Source organism: Tachysurus fulvidraco, chromosome 19, assembly GCF_022655615.1.
Source record: "Tachysurus fulvidraco isolate hzauxx_2018 chromosome 19, HZAU_PFXX_2.0, whole genome shotgun sequence".
Classification (NCBI taxonomy): Eukaryota; Metazoa; Chordata; class Actinopteri; order Siluriformes; family Bagridae; genus Tachysurus; species Tachysurus fulvidraco.
In genome coordinates this window covers 2,560,537-2,580,343 of record NC_062536.1, presented here as the reverse complement: position 1 = coordinate 2,580,343, position 19,807 = coordinate 2,560,537, and the positions used below count along the sequence as shown (strand labels likewise).

The 19,807-nt window shown below is 39.4% G+C and overlaps 1 protein-coding gene across 9 annotated transcripts in view; it reads right to left on the bottom strand.

Moving 5' to 3' along the window:
* Positions 1-19,807, bottom strand: part of LOC113635287 (NACHT, LRR and PYD domains-containing protein 3-like) — a 51,378-nt gene that overhangs the window by 15,122 nt on the left and 16,449 nt on the right. For all 9 annotated transcript variants that reach the window (XM_047803874.1, XM_047803878.1, XM_047803872.1 and 6 more), the window contains 2 exons: positions 11,041-12,825; positions 315-509 (listed from right to left, as the gene is read on the bottom strand). In XM_047803874.1, coding sequence (XP_047659830.1) covers positions 315-509; positions 11,041-12,825 — 1,980 coding nt within the window. The remainder of the gene's footprint in view (positions 1-314; positions 510-11,040; positions 12,826-19,807) is intronic.

Sequence of the window (19,807 nt, the reverse complement as noted above, 5' to 3'; positions counted from 1 at the left end):
ATAAAGTTTTTCTTGAGCTGCAAATGTTTTGCTGGCGTTAAAAATAATGACTCAAGATTTTTAGAAATTCTCTTATTTACTCATTTATATATATATATATATATATATATATATATATATATATATATATATATATATATATATATATATATCTTTACTGCTTAAGTGATTCTGAAAAGAAATCATTATAACTTAATGACTAATCTATTTGTTCTGAATGTTATAGTGTTACAGAACATTTAATGTGAAAAACAACACTGTATATAACTGCTGCTTTTTGTGAGTTATTGTGAGTCTCAGAGAGATGATCTTACCTCAGTGTCTCCACTTTACAGTGAGGATTCTCCAGTCCAGCAGAGAGAATCTTCACTTGTGAGTCTCCTAGAGTATTCCAGGACAGATCCAGTGTTTTCACAGTCAGATGAAGTTCTCTCAGATTGGAGGTTTCTGATCTGAGCGCTGAGACCAGAGATGACCAACTTTTTACTCCAATTGAATCACAGCTGATACTAAAGGAAATAAAATAAAACATAATGAACTCACACTAGTGCAAATGATCAAACACGTCCTCAAAGCTTTCACTGAACCTTCTCATTTTTATAAATACTGAATATACAAACACCAGTTAGACAATATGGTTGAAGTGACACTGCAGTCGACATCTACATGTTGATGTCATTAAAATAGGTAAAGTCTGGATGTTCCATTAGGAGCATAAACAAGCTCCAGTTAGTCCTGAATGCAGTACCTAGAGTCCTAGAGTACCTAGAGCAGTAACTAGAACCAGAAGATATGAACACATCACTCCTATCTTATCCACACTGTATTGGCCCCAGGATGAAAACACATTTGTTTAGTCACGATTTTTATGAACAGTTTTTCTTAGGTAATAGTGATGAAAACAGAAAGCGAGTGTCTGTGAGCTCATACTGCACAGAACAATAAATAACACCAAAACAACAGTTTTGCAATAATTGGGTGTAATAGAAAATGTTGTGAATAACAAAAATTAACCGTGAGAGCATATTATTGTTAATCATGGGGTCCTGTTGTACCAAGAGTGCGTGTTGCTGCAATAAGGAAGAGAAGGATGAGGAAATAAGGGATGTCTGAGAGAGAAATCAAAGTCTGAAAACCGGGAGAACTTAGGGCTATGGATGGCTAGTACACACGGCACCCTTGATGTAACAATATACTGTACAGAGGAAAAGTTTGACAATTTTTAAGGGCCTGTAAACATCCTAATGTTCAATTTATGATAACTAATTATGGACCTGTATCACAATATTGTAAGTGGGTAATGGACTGTGGATTTCCAGAAAAAGTTAGTGATAGTGAAAGGCATTGAGAGAAAAATTAAGAGAAAAATTGCAGGAGCATGAGGCTTCAAAGACAAGAAACAAGAAGTAAAACAGCATGCAAATCACACACACACACACACTTATTCACAATCTTTTTCTCTTCAGTGTTTTAAATCTTTTGTAAACCCAGACCTGGATGGCTGCCCTCTCAGACTGCCACCTCAGGCACCCCCGCAAACGAACAATAACCAACCACCAGCTGTTATACTGCTTCCTACTGCTACTAATTCTACATCCAATCAACGGACAGTTTAGTTTCCAGCAGGATGTTACACACAGATGTGCACAAAGGAATGCAGCTCTCAGAAGTGTGAGACAAGATGATCCCCTTTCAACACATTTAGGGAACATGATCTTTTTACTTTCCGGTAAATATGGACATGACAAAAATCTCCATGTGTAGACAAGAGGACAATGAAACAGTCTCCAGATATCTTGCACTATTGACAGTACATGATTCACACAGTGGCCTTGAATACCCTGATAACATGGCTGAAGCTGCTGACCTCACTCCGTATGAGGCACATCTCAGAAACAGTTTCATAAATGGATTAAGAGAGGACATTGCAAGAAACTTCAAGTAAACTTGCATCACCTGGGACACTGAAAAACTGTCTATGATTGAACAGCATTTCATCCATGGAGAAAAGCTGCTAAAGGCAGAGAGACAAAAAAGAAAAAGACGAAAGTTTAAGACGAAACACCATCTCAACATGCTTCAGTTGTCTGAGGAGATTCCATCAGAGGAAGAGGACGGAACAGACGTGGATTTCAGAATGGATGTTTTATATGTGGAAGTGCAGATCACTGGGCACGGTATTGACCTAAGAAATGTCGAGGGGAAACCAAGAGGCCTGAGGTTTGAACAGGTCTGGGACGGGTGAGCACCCAGGGATGGGTAAGTCTGACAATTTTATGTAATGCAAGGAAGAAAAGCTTAAGCTAACTGTCCTATTTCCACCTGTTACTAATTAAATGTCTAGCAAAGAATCAGAGATTTTTTTATTATATCTGTGAATGAAAGTTATGCTAAATATATTGAGCACAGGTTTAAAGAAATGCCTGTGATTACATTACTGGTCGAACAAATACCAATACAGTTTTTAGTTGACACAGGAGCAGCACTCTATGATATGATTGTGTGAATTATCTGTTATCAGTGCCCTTAAGGTGCAAAACCGTAACTACACAGAAACAATTTGAATTTCTGAGTATTGCCCAATAAATCTGTTGGATCGAGATTTGATGTGCAAATTAAATTTATAAATAATCAGCACATCACTAGGCCTTAAGATAGAATGGGGAGATGACTCCTGCTTTGTAAAACGGTATCCCAGACCTCTGCTCTATGATACAAATGGAAACTGTGTGATTTTTCTTGTACTGAAATCACACACACACTCTTGTGAAAAGGAAAAAAAAAATTCTCATCTCTTCTTCTCAGACAGACTACATAAAAAACTTTACATTGCACTGCACACATACACAGATGTGAGAAAGAGTGGTATAGGAAATTAGATAAACCATATGTACTAATGTTGAAACATTTGATATGGAGTGAGCACAGATGTGCAGTAAAGGTAGACTTATCTTGACTTATCTCGGGTTTCAACTCGAGCTGGTTATCCACACCCATTCCAAATGAACCATGCATCTCCACATCTCTCTTTAGTCAAATCTGCCAATGATGAGTGGAAAAACTTGGGAATATGGATGTTACAGGTTACTCAGACTCATTACTGGAAGCAAACTGAAAATTTAATTTACATAGTACACCATTAAATTGGATGGTTGGGGCAAAAAAGAGATGTAAAGATCTGTCTTGATGACTTATCAGATCTTAACCCATTGTGTAAAATTGAAGATGTGAGTAAGGTAGAAAAGGTGCCCAAAGAATTGTGTAAAATATGATGTAGTTAAAACCAGAAGCTATAGCATGTATAACACCTGTGTTCAACTACTTGTTAAAAGCTGGAGTTATTGTACCATGTGAGACATCTCCTGTGCAAACCCTATTATTTCCAGTAAAGAAAATAAGCCTGTCAAATTTGAAATTTGTTCAACAAGAAGTGAAGTTCCTAGGACATTTAATTTCTGCAGAAGGTAAACAACTCGAATCAAGTAGAATAGAGGCAATTCAGAAAATTCCAAAACCGGTAACAAAAAAAAACAGTTCATGTCTTTTTTAGGCATGTGTTTATTTTGTAGGATATTTATACCCAATTATGCTGTTTTAGAGGAACCACTGAGTGCAATTGCTCATGGACAAGGCCTACAAGCACACAGCAAAGTAATTTATTTACTAGGCCGATTAGAGGCCAACGGGACCTTTTTTCTTTTTCTTTAGAGTAAGATGGCGGTTCAACACTCCCACTGTGGATCTCCTATACCCTCAAAAATCATGCGTTATGCGGAGGCTAAATAACCTGGATAAAATGTACCATCATGTGGGTATGGTGGAATCTGAGGATTGGCCTCAGTCCAGCCAGCCAAATTCTCAACAAATGGTTGTGCATAATCTCCTAAACCACATCGTATCATCCAATTATACGGTGTTTCACCAGGCTTAGGCTTGGGATATGAGTTCCCCATTATGAACAAACAAAAATATTACAACAGGCAAAGAAAAGAGGCGCGGAGAAGTCAAGAGAGGAAATATACAGTGCACTCTTCTTAGTTTTTCTGTCAAAACTAAGGATAACCTTCTTGGCTTTCTCAAACGAAACCAAGGATAACCTTCTTGGCCTTCTCAAACGAAACCAAGGATAAATATCCCGCTAAAATTGGATAACTTCTTCCTAGTAATACTGCCGACCAGGTAGTCAATCAGACATGTCTTACCTGATCGAGAGTATCACGTCAGGGTCACGAAATTGTAAGAAAGATTCCTCCTCGCACTTGTCCGCGTCTCTTTACCTCTGCAAAACAATAGGAGCGCTCCGCACTGAGAGAACAAACCACACGAGTGAAATCAAATCTGGTTTATTCCAAACAGCTGCTCCAAGGACTGAGTGACAGAACAGAATATATATGCAATGAAATACAGTAAGCTATGGTGTATGAGATGGGGGGGGGGGGTGTTTCCAACATAGATAGGGATATGCCAGAATGCTGCTTCCTCACAACTCTTATCCTTTCGACAAAGAAATAGAAATGTGGAAAGAAAATGAAATAAGCACAAAAATTAATTACCATAAAGAAAATTCACTTCAGCAATCCCCTCTTTTATACTGAATAATAAGGAAGTATAATTACAAACGCAAACACTATTTCTTGCTGTCCAATTCGCGAACTGCCAGAAGGTATTATCGTGCGGATGAGCTTGGACGGGAATCCCTGTCCCAAGCGCGATGAGCAGTAGTAGAAGTAGAACAGCCATACTGGTCACTGGCTATGTTTCCTGATTCCAGTAGAGGTTGTCTTTCTGTCCCCAACGGCTTCCTCGTGCACCGTTTGTACCGTGGCAGAGAATGCAAAAGCTGCATTTGAACAACTGAAACAGACATTACAGACGACACTGGGCATCCCTGACCCTAAGACTACTTGCACAAACTGTTGACGAAAAAGGGGGATGCATGACATTAGTTTGCTCCAAGGGCATGGGGGCAAACTCGGACCAGTGACAGCAGGTCTGCTCATGTGTCTCAGAGCAGTAGGCTACAGCAAATTAACTCGGTACCACATGCAGTGTCACAACTGCTTTTATAACAAAAAATAGTTTTATTGACCTTACTCCATCAGCAGGCAAAAGGTATTGCCTAATAATAGTCGACATGTTCTCTAAATGGGTAGAGGTTTTCCCAACAGCAAAACAAGACTCTATGGCAGTAGCAAAGGCACCGCTTACATAAATTATATTTAGGTGGGGAATCCCTGAGTGCATCAGGTGTGGCAATGGCACTTTAGAAAACAAATTGGCCAGATGCTGTTAAGACACTGGATTGCCAAGGCCCAAAGCACTACCATTAGTGTTACATTACATGAGAACACATATCAGAGGCAGGCCCCAAGCACGGGAATGACACCACTATGTCCCACCAACAGTACTACATTGACAATGATGTGTGATGATGCTATGATTAAATTCTGTGAAAAGCTATGCCGTGCTCTCGCTGTTGTTTCTAAGCAGGTTGTCAAGGAACAGGAAAAAGGCAAGTTTAAGAGTAAGCAGAAACATGGTGGATTCTGGTCAAGGACTTCCAGAGGAAAAACTGGTCATCCCTGAGGTGGAGAGGACCGTTCCAAGTCCTACTGGTCACACCTACAGTGTGTAAGGTTGATGGACGAGAGTCCTGGATCTATCAAAGCCACACACGGAAGGTTCCGGCACCACCGACGGATACTCGTGACTTGCACTAGATTACTGAGACACCAGTAGTCTGCTGTGCGGGCCAGGTGTGTAATTGAATATGGAAACGTATTTGCCCTGAAGCGCCAGCACGTAGACTCAAGAAGTTGGGTTAATCTCAGTGACTAGGGGTAAGGGAAAAGAGTGTGCCGGGTGCCATAAAGGGAAAATGAGAGTCTTCTTGATCCTGTCAGCACTGCTGATCATATGGAGCGACCCAGCATCGTCTCATCCACATGCCAACAAATTCTGGAAATTCGCCAACTGGACGGCCAGGCAACATACTAATGAGTCATGTTACGTGAGTAAGGTGTTTCCCACATCTACTACAAAAAACACCCTGACACCTCGAAATGATATTTTTGACAACACCCTTATGGCTATGGCCCAGGTCTGCATCTCAGAAACGTGCATATCAGGCAACGTGACAGAGAAGGAGCGCGGACATCAACATACAAGATACCTGAATAGAACTGGTGCCAGAAGGTGTGAGAAGATCACAGTCAAGCCCACATGTATAAACGCACTAAGAACAGCATTGAAGATGGACACAAGTGTGGAATCAACTAGAAGAAGACCCATTTTCTGTTATGTCATCACTGTTTTAGCTAATGCTTGCTTAAGCCCTATTCAAACCACATTTTAGCACAAGCATCAGAGGTGGCAAAAGTACACACATCCTTTACTCAAGTAGAAGTACAAATATTCTTTTTTTCAAAGACTCCAGTAAAAGTAGAAGTAGTGACTACACTCTGTTACTCAAGTTATAGTAAAGAAGTATGGGCTCTGACATGTACTTAAGTAAAAAGTTGCCGTTACTGCTACCTGTTTAGTGTCCAGCTGGTAACTGGACGTCATGTTTATATATATATATATATATATATATATATATATATATATATATATATATATATATATATATATATATATATATATATATACACACACACACACGTGTGTGTGTATGTATATGTATATATAATTTTGGAGTGTGCTGATGGATACTTGTGTTCATCAGCCACAAGAGTGTTACGAAAGGCAGGCACTGATGTAGGTGAGGTAGGGTGGAGTCAGCGTTCACATTCATCCCAAAGGTGTTCAGTAGGGATGAGATCAGAAAACAACCACATATAGCAGGAAAGGTCAGGTGACCCAATACTTTTGGAAATATAATGTATACCAAGTGTATCACCAAGGCCATATCACAAACTGTAGGGAGATTCCAGCTCTGCCCTTGAAAACAACTCAAAATCATTGTGCTGTTTTATAAATGACAAAATTAATGTTAATTAAATTAAGCATTTCGTGTTTTTTTGGGTTGACACCAGGGGAGGTTCTAGGATTTCATCTTTAGGGGGGTTTTAGCCCTCAGTGAGAATTTGAAACAAGAAGAGTTCTATATTATATATGACAACTCTGGTAACAAGAATAGTGAAATTTGACTGCTTTTGGTTGCCGTCTCTGACTGCGCATGCAGGCTGCGCGTACCTGTGCTTTTCTGTTCAAATAAAGCAGACAGCTGAAGACGCACTTTTGAAAGACAACACGCGTGTAAAATCAAAGTAAAAAAAAATCGCTCTTGGATCAAACTGATAAATAATTTTCTTTCCCATCGACGACATGTCCTGCATTTTAACATAATTGTTATTGTTTATTTATGAAAGTAAAAATTATACTTATAGTTTTAGGGTGGCTGAGACCACAGACAGGGGGCTGAAGCCACCCTAAAAAAGGGCTAGAACCGCCCCTGGTTGACACAATTCGCAACGCATTCGCCAGAAATCCTTTTTGACGCCGATTATTTCAAACATCTCCCTCATATATGGCCATGTGTGTTCAGGAATGTCCTCGTTGTTAGTTATTTTAACATCGGTGACTCCCTCTGAATTAACATTAGCCATTCCTTTTGTAGGCGTGCTGCTCATTGTTAGCTCCGCTATCCTTAGTCTATGTCTGATAGCCAGTAAATAATACAGTACACCAGTCACATGGTGAAAAAGCCACACAATGATAGGATGATAGGCTGGAAACAGCGCTCAATGAGAAGAAATGATACTAAAAGTAACGAGTCCGTTTTGAAAATGTAAGAAGTAAAAAGTACAGATATTTGTGTAAAAATGTAATGAGTAAAAGTAAAAAAGTTGTCCGAAAAATAAATAGTGGAGAAAAGTACTGATACCAGAAAAATTTACTTAAGTTCAGTAACGAAGTATTTTTACTCCGTTACTTTCCACCTCTGACAAGCATGCATGATTAAGTTTAAAATATGTGTATTATACAGATCAGTAATTGCAGTAATGTTTTTCCTTAGCAATTTTTATGTCCATTTATGTGATTCAAAAGGGTGGATATGTAATAGAAAATGTTGTGAATAATAAAAATTTCCATTGAACATTCTGTACCAATACGCTCACACACTAAAAACTAGGAACAGCAAAAAGTAACAAAGGGGAACTAAACTGTTTCCAGTTGCACACTAGGCTGAAGAGACAAGAACATTGCAGGCTGCATGTGTGTGGAAATAACGGAGTGACCGTTGCACTGCTTGTGCAAAGACAAGATTAGAGGAAGTCACGCACAGTGGAATACACACGCACATAGCTCCATGTATAAAAGGAGAACTGCCTTACATCCAAGTAACTCACTCTGTTCAGACTTAGGTTGGGACAGACTGACTTCACACTTGCAAGTGTATTGAATAAAGAAGTTTGATATTCCACAGGACTCTGCTGCGTTCTTCTCTGCAATTTAGGGAAAGTTCACTTGAACTATTATCTTTGATTAATAGAATAGAATTTCCACCACAATGGGTGACAAAACAGATACAAATCAATCCATAATATTTAGAATGAGAATAAAACCTTAAAGTTTTAATAATCATTACATATTAAAAATGAGGTACATAAAGAAAAAGAAAAATGGATTTTTAAAATCCATTATAAAATACAGCATCCTAATTGTTAGTTGCTAAACCATTTTACATCATTTGAGCATGACCTAATGTATAGAGAAAATAAAGTTCAACCAATTTTACTGTGGAAATTTTTAATAATCTCTCAAAATCACCATATCTTTTACAAATTTAAAAGTGTTAGTTGATAAAACTCACTCAGATCACTCATACTGTAATGACCTACTGTATGCTCACAATAAAGATCAAATAATTCTGCTCTGGAATTCTGAAATAATTTTCATTCAAACTAGATATTTCTGTCTATTTTATTCAACCAGAATCCGAATTTAATCCATTATAAAATTAACATTTCGAGATGTTAGTTGCACAGACCGAATCAGATCACTTAAGAATGCCCTCCTCTATGCTCACAATAAACATCTAAACAATTTTACTGTAGGATTTTTAAGTAATAGCTCTTCAAACTCACAGTCTATGTTTTAATATAATTGACATATTGATTCATTTCTAAATTTGATTGATTTTTGATTGGACAGTATAATTGTTAGTTGATCAAAGTCAGATCATTTCATAATGGCCTATTCTATGGTCACTGCAATGATCAAGAAATTTTATTGTGGAAATGTTTAATATTTGCTCTTTAAATTTTTGCCAGGAGGCACTTTTAATCCATGATAAAATAGATTGTTAGTTGATGAAACTGAATCAGTTCACTTTATATTGAGATACGTCATGCTCACAGTAAAGACAAAATAATTCTACTGTGGAAACTTAATGTTATTTTCATTCAAAGTTACAGTGTCTGTAATCCATTATATTACAGACATTAATTAAATGTAAAATGTTATTTGTCACATACATAAATATACACAGTATGACATGTAGTGAAATGTGTTTTACGACTGTTAATTATTTTAGTAAAGCAGAAGTATAAGGAAAAATAGCAAAATGGGTGTATGTATATATATATATATATATATATATATATATATATTAGCATAGAGTAGATCATTTCAAAGTGATCTGAGTGAGATTTATCAACTAACACTTTAAAATGTCCATTTTATGATGTAAAGTGTACTTCCTGGCACAATAATGTTGCCAGATATTGTGATTTTAAACAGGAATTATTAATGAATTCCACAGTAAAAAAATTGAGCATGGCGTAGGTCAAGCTTAAGTGATGGGAGATTTTTTTTTTAGTTTTATCAGCTTTCAAAAACTGAGGGTTCATGGTGTACTGTACAGTAGCTAACAAAAAAACAATTCAAAAAAATTAATTTACCATTTTCTTACCATAATCTTACATACACAACTTTACATGAAATCCACAAAAAGGAGCCAATATCAAATAATGACCAATATCAAATAATATACTCAACTCAAATACTATCTCTTACAAATGCTTAACAATTCCTTTTAACAAAGATGAAATATTCAAATTATCACTGTTATGTATTCTGTCGTTATTATAAAGGAGACATATTGCTAGCACGCTGTACAAACCAATTTAATCAATTTAGAGAGTCAAACACCAAAATGATCTATAAAGACATCGCAACAATAAATCTGAACCCAAATGAGACTCACACCAACCTTGTGCCTCCTTCAGTCAGGTTCTGAACAAACAAAAGTTAGAAAAATGTCTTTTAAGCTGCAAATATTACATTACTATGTTTTCACTCCTCACTGTTTATTACGACATTAGGTCCTTTTTATTGTCATTTACTCATGGGCATATATTATTGTCATTTACTCATGGGAACTGGGATGTTTGGATGATAAGGCATTAGATAATTCATAAATGTTTTAAGGCCTATATCACTGTGGAATGTAGAAGAGTCTCCTACATCAAATAAAGCTCTTTACAGAACTGCAGCAACCCAAATGATCAGAAGCAATTATTTAGTTTATTATTAAAGAAAATAAATGATTTTCTTATTTCTAAACTTTTACTATACTCAGTAGTCCAGAGGTCATTTTACACATCAAATTAGTGTGATAAAAAATGACTAAACAATGTATAGAAACTGCGTTGTTCAAGGTCACACATGATCCGCTGATGGATGCTGATACTGGTCTCAACAATTCTTGTTCTGAAACCATTTTTATACTACTACTACTACTACTACTACTACTACTACTACTACTACTAATAATAATAATAATAATAATAATAATACATTGTTATATATAGATATTATTATTATTATTATTAGTAGTAGTAGTAGTAGTAGTAGTAGTATAAAAATGTTTCCTCTAATGAGTAGAAGTTTTTGCATAGTCAGCTTTCTATGAAAGATCATTTCCACCTCACAAATAGAACCTAATAATGAAGAAAATCTTTTGGGCAGATTAGAATTTTTGATTCTCTCTAACGGTGTAACAGTAGAACAGTTATATTCAGATTTACTTACATTGCTTCATTGGATTCTGCAATCACAGGCATCATCTTCAGAACAACATCTTCTGTTATCTTATCTGTACTGAAATATTTACTCAGGTCAAACTCATCCAGCTCCTGTGCTGATGTCAGTAACACAAACACCAGAGCAGACCACTGTGAAGAAGAAAGTTCACTTTGTTTTCCAGATTTCAGGTAGTGTTGGATTTCCTCCACTAGAGAAGTATCACCCAGTTCATTCAGACAGTGGAAAAGATTGATGGATTTCTCAGTAGGAAGATTTTTACTGATCTTCTTCTTAATGTACTGAACTGTGTCCTTTATACTCTGTGAGCTACTTCCTGTCTGTGTTACTAAAACATGTAAGAGTTTCTGATTGGACTCCAGTGAGAGACCGAGAAGAAAACGAAGGAAAAGATCCAGATGTCCAGTCTGACTTTGTAAAGTCTGATCTACAGCACTGTCGTGTACATCTGAGATTGTATTATCACCCATAGACCGGTTAGAGTATTGATTATGTTTAAAAACATTTCTCTTCTCCTTCATGAAGGTCAGGTGCACATACAGAGCTGCGAGATGCTCCTGAATGCTCAGATGAACAAAGCAGTACACTTTACTGTGGTGAAGCCCAAACTCCTCTCTGAATATCTGAGTACACACACCTGAGTACACTGCTGCTTCTCTCACATCAATACCACACTCTCTCAGGTCTTCATCATAGAAGATCAGGTTCCCTTTCTTCAGCTGCTGAAAAGCCAGTTGTCCCAGTTTAAGAAGCATTTCTTCATCACTCTCCTGCTTCTTTGAGTATTTTTCTTTTATGATGTTTGTCTGAATGATGAGGAAGTGTGTGTACATTTGAGTCAGTGTCTTGGGGACCTCTCTACTCTCTGCTTCACCCAACATTCTCTCTAGAACAGTGGCTGAAATCCAGCAGAAGACTGGGATGTGACACATGATGTAGAGGCTTCTTAATGACTTCAGGTGTGTGATGATGTTATTGGCCAGGCTCTGATCACTGATCCTCTTCCTGAAGTACTCCTCCTTCTGTGGGTCATTGAACCCTCGTACCTCTGTGACTTGATCCACACACTCAGAGGGGATTTGATCAGCTGCTGCAGGTCTGGAGGTGATCCAGATGAGAGCAGAGGGAAGCAGATTCCCTTTGATCAGGTTTATCAGCAGCACAGGCACTGATGCTGATTCAGTTACATCACACACTCTCACTGTGTTCTGGAAATCTAGAGGAAAACGACACTCGTCCAATCCGTCAAAAATGAACAGAACCTTTTCCAAACTGAAAATTTCTGTTTCTTTTGTTTCCTTAAAAAAGACATGAAGGAGCTCCATCAGACTCAGTTTCTGGTCCTTCATCAAATTCAGCTCTCTGAAAGGAAGTGGAAATATGAGGTGGACGTCCAGATTTACTTTCCCTTCAGCCCAGTCCAGAATGAACTTCTGCACAGAGACTGTTTTTCCGATGCCAGCGACTCCCTTTGTCAGCACAGTCCTGATTGGTTTGTCTTGTTCAGATAAAGGCTTAAAGATGTCATTGCATTTGATTGTTGTTTCCTCTGTTGTTGTTCTCCTGGATGCTGCCTCAATCTGTCTCACCTCATGTTCATTATTGACTTGTCCACTGTCTCCCTCTGTGATGTAGAGCTCTGTGTAGATCTCATTCAGGAGTGTTTGGGTTCCCAGGTTTATCATCACTCCATTCAAACACTGAAACTTCTTCATCAGATTTAATTTAAACTTTTTCTGGATTTCATTTACAGCAGCAGATTCTGGCTCGTGCCTGTGATATGGAGAAACAGGAAGATGGGGTGAGACATCAGGTTTATAATATCAGTGTGTCAGTGTCACAGTCTTGTTGGTTTTGATCTTACCTTGTGTGAGAAAACAATCTTCTCTCTCTCTCTCTCTCTCTCTCTCTCTCACACACACACACACACGCACACACACACAAACACAGACAAACATTCTCCCCCCTACCACACACACACAGACAGACACAGACACACTCTTGTCTCTACCATAATAGCCTTACCACAAATGGCCCTGCCACAATCATTCTTCATGTTACCAACCATGGGAACTAAAGGAAGTATAGGTTCACTTCCCTTATAAGATATGACTTCATCGGGGTAACTGAGAGGTCACCTCAACACAGTTGCACACACACATACCAACACACACCCACTACACCCTTCCTCTTCTTGTACGACTATATATTCCTGCTTTTCCTAATAAACTTTGGAACTTCTCTTTGAAAGACTGACGCGTGTGTGTTTCATTGAGACTTCCCCAAGGCCTTGTGGAGAACAGAAACCGAGCAGAGGAACGAGAGGCTGAATTTTAGGTTACTCTGCCAAGGCGGAGATGAAAAGAGGGTTACCCTGTCCAGGCGACGGATGAGAATACCTTACAGTTCTTTGGGGGATCATCCAGGATACCAGTATTCGGGTAAGTGCTGATTTGGTATCTTGTCATACCAGTTAAAGTGTAGGCACTTACCTTGTGTACTGGTATTCAAATTGGGGGATAGCAGAAGGGCGGGCAGGTGCTGATTGGTATTTAGTCATACTGTTCACAGTGTAGGTACTACTGTGCTGATATCAAGAGTCAAGAAGCTTTTATTGTCATTTCAACCATATATAGCTTTTGCAGTACACAGTGAAATGAGACAACGTTTCTCCAGGATCTGCTAAGGACATGTAAGTAGTCTTAGCCACATAAAGTGCAACTGTGCAACCTGGTGCAAACAGTGCAGGACAAGACACACAAGACAGTGCAGGACAAAAGACAGTGCAGGACAAAAAACAGTGCAGACATAAAGTTACAAGACAATACAAAAAGTACAAAAAATGCAATACACAAAAGACAATAAACAGTAACAGAAACAGCGCCGACCGACCCGTGTATATACTGAATGTTCAAACAATATTTCGTGCAGTAACATTAGAATGAACACAGTTTCTTAGCAGCAGGTCCTATTGGATAATATATAGAGTTGTGCAAAAAACAGCAAATGACTGAAATATTGTATAGTATGCGCGTAATGGCTGAGATACTGTACAATATGTGCAAAAACAGCTGAAATGTTGGACAGTATGTGCACAAACAGCAGAAAAGTGTGCAAAACAGTGTGTGTGTGTTTTGTGAGGGTCTGTGCAGTCCATACAGATGATGTGTGTGTATGTTGTGCTCAGTATAGTATAGTTCAGTTATTGAGAAGTCTGATGGCTTGTGGGAAGAAACTGTTACACAGTCTGGTCGTGAGGGCCCGAATGCTTCGGTACCTTTTTCCAGATGGCAGGAGGGTGAAGAGTGTGTGTGTGAGGGGTGTGTGGGGTCATCGACAATGCTGTTTGCGGAAGCAGCGTGTGGTGTATGTGTCCATGATAGAGGGAAGAGAGACCCCAATGATCTTCTCCGCTGTCCTCACTATCCGCCGCAGGGTTTTGCGATCCAAGATCGTACAGTTCCCAAACCAGACAGTGATGCAGCTGCTCAGGATGCTCTCAATGGTCCCTCTGTAGAACATGGTCAGGATGGGGGGAGGGAGATGTGCCTTTCTCAGCCTTCATAGGAAGTAGAGACGCTGCTGGGCTATCTTGTTGATGGTGCTGGTGTTGAGTGACCAGGTGAGGTTCTCCTTTAGATGAACACCAAGAAATTTGGTGCGCTTGACGATCTCTACAGATGATCCGTCGATGTTCAGCAGAGAGTGTTCGCTCTGTGCTCTCCTGAAGTCCACAACCATCTTTTTAGTTTTGTCCACGTTCACAGAAAGGTTGTTGGCTCCAGGCAGTTAGTTGTTGCACCTCCTCCCTGTATGCTGACTCGTCGTTCTTGTTGATGAGACCCACCACGGTCGTGTCATCTGCGAACTTAATAATATGATTTGATCTGTGCATTGCTGCACAGTCGTGATCCATATCTGTGTATAGAAAGTATGCATGATGTCTAAGGGAATTCATCACTAGTTATTGAACCAGTGAAATAGCGCGTGCAATGTCTCTAAGGTTAGAGGCTATAAATTTATTTGATCGCCCTCTCTGTCTCGGTCGCTGGTCTCCAATTGTGTTGTGTTGATTGTGTTGTGTCAATTGTGTTGTGTCAATTGTGTTGTGTTGTTTGTGTGTAATAATATTGGTTGTACCTGTAGTTGGACATGGGTAATTCAGGAACAAAATATCCTAAGCCAGACCACAAGGAAACTATTTGGCATCTGCTTACATTCAAATTTATGACGGCTTCGGGGATCCTGACTGGGATTATCAGTACATGACAGACGGTTATAAGAAATGGCTAGAAATGAAACTGATCTGGGATAAATATCACTCTATTCCAAACTCAAAAAAAAAAGTATTAAAATCTCTGCTGAAGATTGATCCTCAAACTAAACCTAAATCGCTAATCCTTTGTTCCTCACAACCTTCATGCATAATTGTAGATTTGAGGTGCAGAAGGTTCTTAAATATCAGCTCACAGATCATGGCAATATGATAGTTAAAACTGTAGGAGATAGAGTGTGTACCATGGAAGGTGATGGTATTTTATAAAGTAGATACATAGTATGCCTCGCTGTGGCTGAAGGCAATGTATATAATGGTGACTCGGCCCAAGGGAGGGGCCGAGGGAGAGGCCGGGGAGGAGGAGGAAGTAATTCATACTCCTGAAGCCCCGGCGCTTGTTTTTATTGTGGTAGGAATGGGCATTGGATTAATGAACGTAGGAAAAGACTTAGAGAGATAGGAGATGTTCCCGTAGGCCCCTTTCCAGCACTGCCTCCCCAACCACTCCAGGCTGCACCCTGCCCTTTCACCAGGATGCAGGCAAATCCTTATCACGCATAGCCATGCCAACAGAGCGTGACCCCAACCATGCTACATTGTATATATGAATCCAAGGGCGTCGATTTGGGTAGGGACGGTAGGGACATGTCCCTACCAATATCCTGGGAACACTCAATTGTACCTAGCAATAATTCGACCAAGCCTATATATTTTTACACATAACCACTGATATCTGTCTGTGTCTTGTGCTTTTTTACTTATTTCATTTAACATTTATCCAGGAATCATTAAATGAAAGATGAAAGTATGCTTTCATGAAAATATTTTATATCGCGTTCTGTAAAAAATAGCGCAACTTGTGGAACACAAACGGTTAACAGATTTACCTCCTGCAATAAATCCCGCCTCTGTAACTCGCCTCTCTAAAAGGATTGGCCTTTCCCTTTTTTGAGTCCCGCCTCTCTAACCCACGTCGCTGTTTGATTGGCTTTGTCTTTCTCGCTAATGTGTTGAAGCGGCTGCAGCTATATTCCGTTGTATGAAGCAATATGCAACGTGATTATTTACATTTACATTTACATTTACAGCATTTGGCAGACGCCCTTATCCAGAGCGACGTACATAAGTGCTTAAATCTCTAACACTGAATACATTAGTGCTGGTTCACTAGGTTACATACTTAAGATACCACGAGTTTAAAACATTTGTTCAAAGTTACAATGAAAAAGTGTCAAAGGTTTTTTTTTTTTTTTTAAATGCAAAGGATAAGGAAAGTGCTAGTTGAAGTGCTTCCTGAATAAGTAGGTCTTCTGATTATGCAGGCTACCGATATGTGAGGAAGAAAGTATTCTTATAAAAACAGTTTTATGCACAAAATACGGGTAATGTTGTCCCCACCAATGTCAAATAAATTATGTCCCCACCAATGTCAAAATCAAACTTTCGCCATTGTATGAATCACATCAGTTAAATGAAATGCATTTTCTTGAGTTATGTGTAAGTGGCACAGTATATTCTTTCCTCTTTGATACAGGAGCTACAATGTCAGTAATGGGGAAGCAATATGAGGGTCCTCTTTCAGGGGGATCCATTAGCTCTGTGGGAATAGAAGGGGTCACAAAAGAAACACCTTTTATTCCAGCCCTCCTTGTCACATGTCCTTCTGATCCTAACATTTTTTTATATCACTGATTTGTGTATATGTCAAACTGTCTTTTTAATCGTTTGGGGTGGGATCTCATGAGCAGGCTACACGTTTCTATTAGCTTTTCAGGCTCTAAACTTGCCATTTGTGTTCCTGAGTCTGCTCCACTGTCACATTTATCTGTACGTTTAATTTATATGACGTTTAATGACTGTTTTCTCTATACCACACAGAAATCACCATCCCTGTCTTTTGCTTTTCTAGACACTCTACCGCCCTCATTGTGGGCTGATCATTAGAATGACGTGGGTCTCGTGCAGTGTACACCCTGTGAGGCTAAATTAAAACATTTAGACCCTGTTTTTGTTAAACAATATCCTTTGTCTGAATCTAAATTGCAGGGTATGGATGGAGTTTTACAATCTCTTCTACAGCAGGGGGTAGTCAAACCATGTGTAAGTTCATACAACACTCCTGTTAATCCTGTCCCTATACCGGATGGTTCCTGGCGCTTCACACAAGATTTGAGGAAAATAAATGACATCATCATCCCTGTGGCACCTGTTTTGCCTCAATTCTCACCTCAGTTCCATGTGAACATACTTTCTTTTCTGTTATTGAATTAAGTTCTGCCTTTTTCAGTGTTCCTGTCGAAGAGCAGACACAGCCTCTTCACACACAGGAGGCGGCAGTATACGTGGACATGCCTACAACAAGGGTATATTGATTCTCCGGCAATGTTTTCTGCCATTGAAAGGGATGCATTATGTGATCTTGTTCTCCCCACTGGTTCTGTTGTCTTACAGTATACAGATGACCTCTTAGACTCCACAGCCTCTGAAAAACTCTGTGAACAAGCCTCCGTCTGCCTCCTGCGCCATCTAGCTTCAAAAGGATTCAAAGTTGCAGTTCTGTCTGCCCACGATGAAGTATCTGGGGTTTGAACTCTCACAAGGCAGAAAAAACTCTCTCAAGACCGTATACAGGTAATCCTCAACACACGGCGTACTGACACAAAACACGCTCTCATGGCTTTCCTGGGGCTGATAAACTACTGCCATCAATGGATACCTTACAGTTCTTACTATGACAAATGCCTCCGGTCCGCAATCTTCCACAAGGACCCAATGCAACGTCTGCTAACGTGGACTCCTGAAATTCTCGAAGCGTATGAGGCTCTGTAGATGGCTCTATGTTCCATTCCTGCTCTGGGGCTCCTGAACTATGCGAAATAGTTTCATCTCTATGCCTGCGATCATGAGGGCACTGCCTCTGCTGTCTTGGCCCAGGAGCATAGGGGGCATGAGACCATGTGCATTCCTGTCTAAAACACTTGATACTGTTGCCCAGGGCTTACCAGCATGTCTCTGGGCTGTGGCCACCTGTGCTGTGATGGTCCAAGATGCTGAGAAAATTGTCCATTACATTCACCACATCAGGTAAAACAGGTCCTTCAGAACTTACAGACTCAACACATGATGGGATGAAGGTTCAACCAGTAATCTAGAAATTAAAGCCACCTCCTCATTAGATACGTTAGGTCACGCTCTTGCATGTCTATTTAGAACTCAGGATGCCACACTGCACGACACTCCGCATGATTGCTGTGCTGAAATCATCTACTAGCATTCGCCCTGATTTAGATTCCACTCCATTAAATACAGGCGATTTGCTATTTGTTGATGGCTCTTGTTCAAAGCCACATGATGGTCACTTTCTGTGTAGGTATTCTGTGTGTGCTTTGCCTGATGTTGTTGTTGAAGTTTATTCTTTACCTTTTATGTCTGCACAGGCAGCTGATTTTTTTTGCTCTAACTCGTGCGTGTATTCTCTCTGAGGGTAAGGATGTAACAATTTACACTGAATAACGTTATGCTTTTGGCGTTCCCCATGATTTCGGACGAATTTGGCAAACACGTGGCTTTTGCTTTGCAGAGGAGAAACTTATTTCCCACTCTTCACTGGTGCAGGTCGTGCGCGAGTTTCACAGTGTTACACATCACGCCCCGAAGAGGGGTATGGGAAGATATGAATAAACTCTTTTGTGTAGCTAATTCAAAAGGTACAATAGACTTAATCCTATCTAGAGGTCTGACCTGTGCTCAAAATAATCCTAATAAAAGCACAGCTAAACATGAAAATCTTCCAATACCAACAGCACCATTTTTTTAAAATTGATTTTACACATATGCCACCACAGGGGCCTTTTAAATATCTCCTGGTGATGGTACAGTAGATAAGTTTTCAAGGTGGGTAGAGGCTTTCCCCTGTCAACGAGAAAATTCTAAGGTTGTTACACGTATTCTGGCCAAAGAAATCTTGCCGAGGTATGGTGTCCCACACACTATTGACTCAGACAAAGGAACCCCATTTACTTCTAAAATAACACAAGATCTGTGTAAGTACTGTACCTGTCTCTATCATGGCCCTTATCATCCCCAATCCTCAGGGATATTGGAAAGAACTAATCAAACAATTAAGGATAAGTTGACTAAAGCTATGCAGGTGACAGGTAGCGAAAATTGGGTTGATTTGTTACCCGCTGTTCTAGCAGAAATGAAAAAGACGTCCATTTTTCACCACATGAAATTATTTGTGGTCGTCCATTTCCCACACCCTTGAAGAAGGGTAAGCCATCGCTGAGTATTCCGCTGCCCTGATTGACATTTTATCAAAACACTATGAACAAATTTCAGCAACTATACCTGTCATTTCAAAACCGACACATCCCTTTAAAGTGGGAGATATGGTCCTAATTAAATCATTAAAATCTAAACCATTGGGCGAAAATAAATATGTGTACTATGGGTGTACACGTAATAGGTGTACTAACT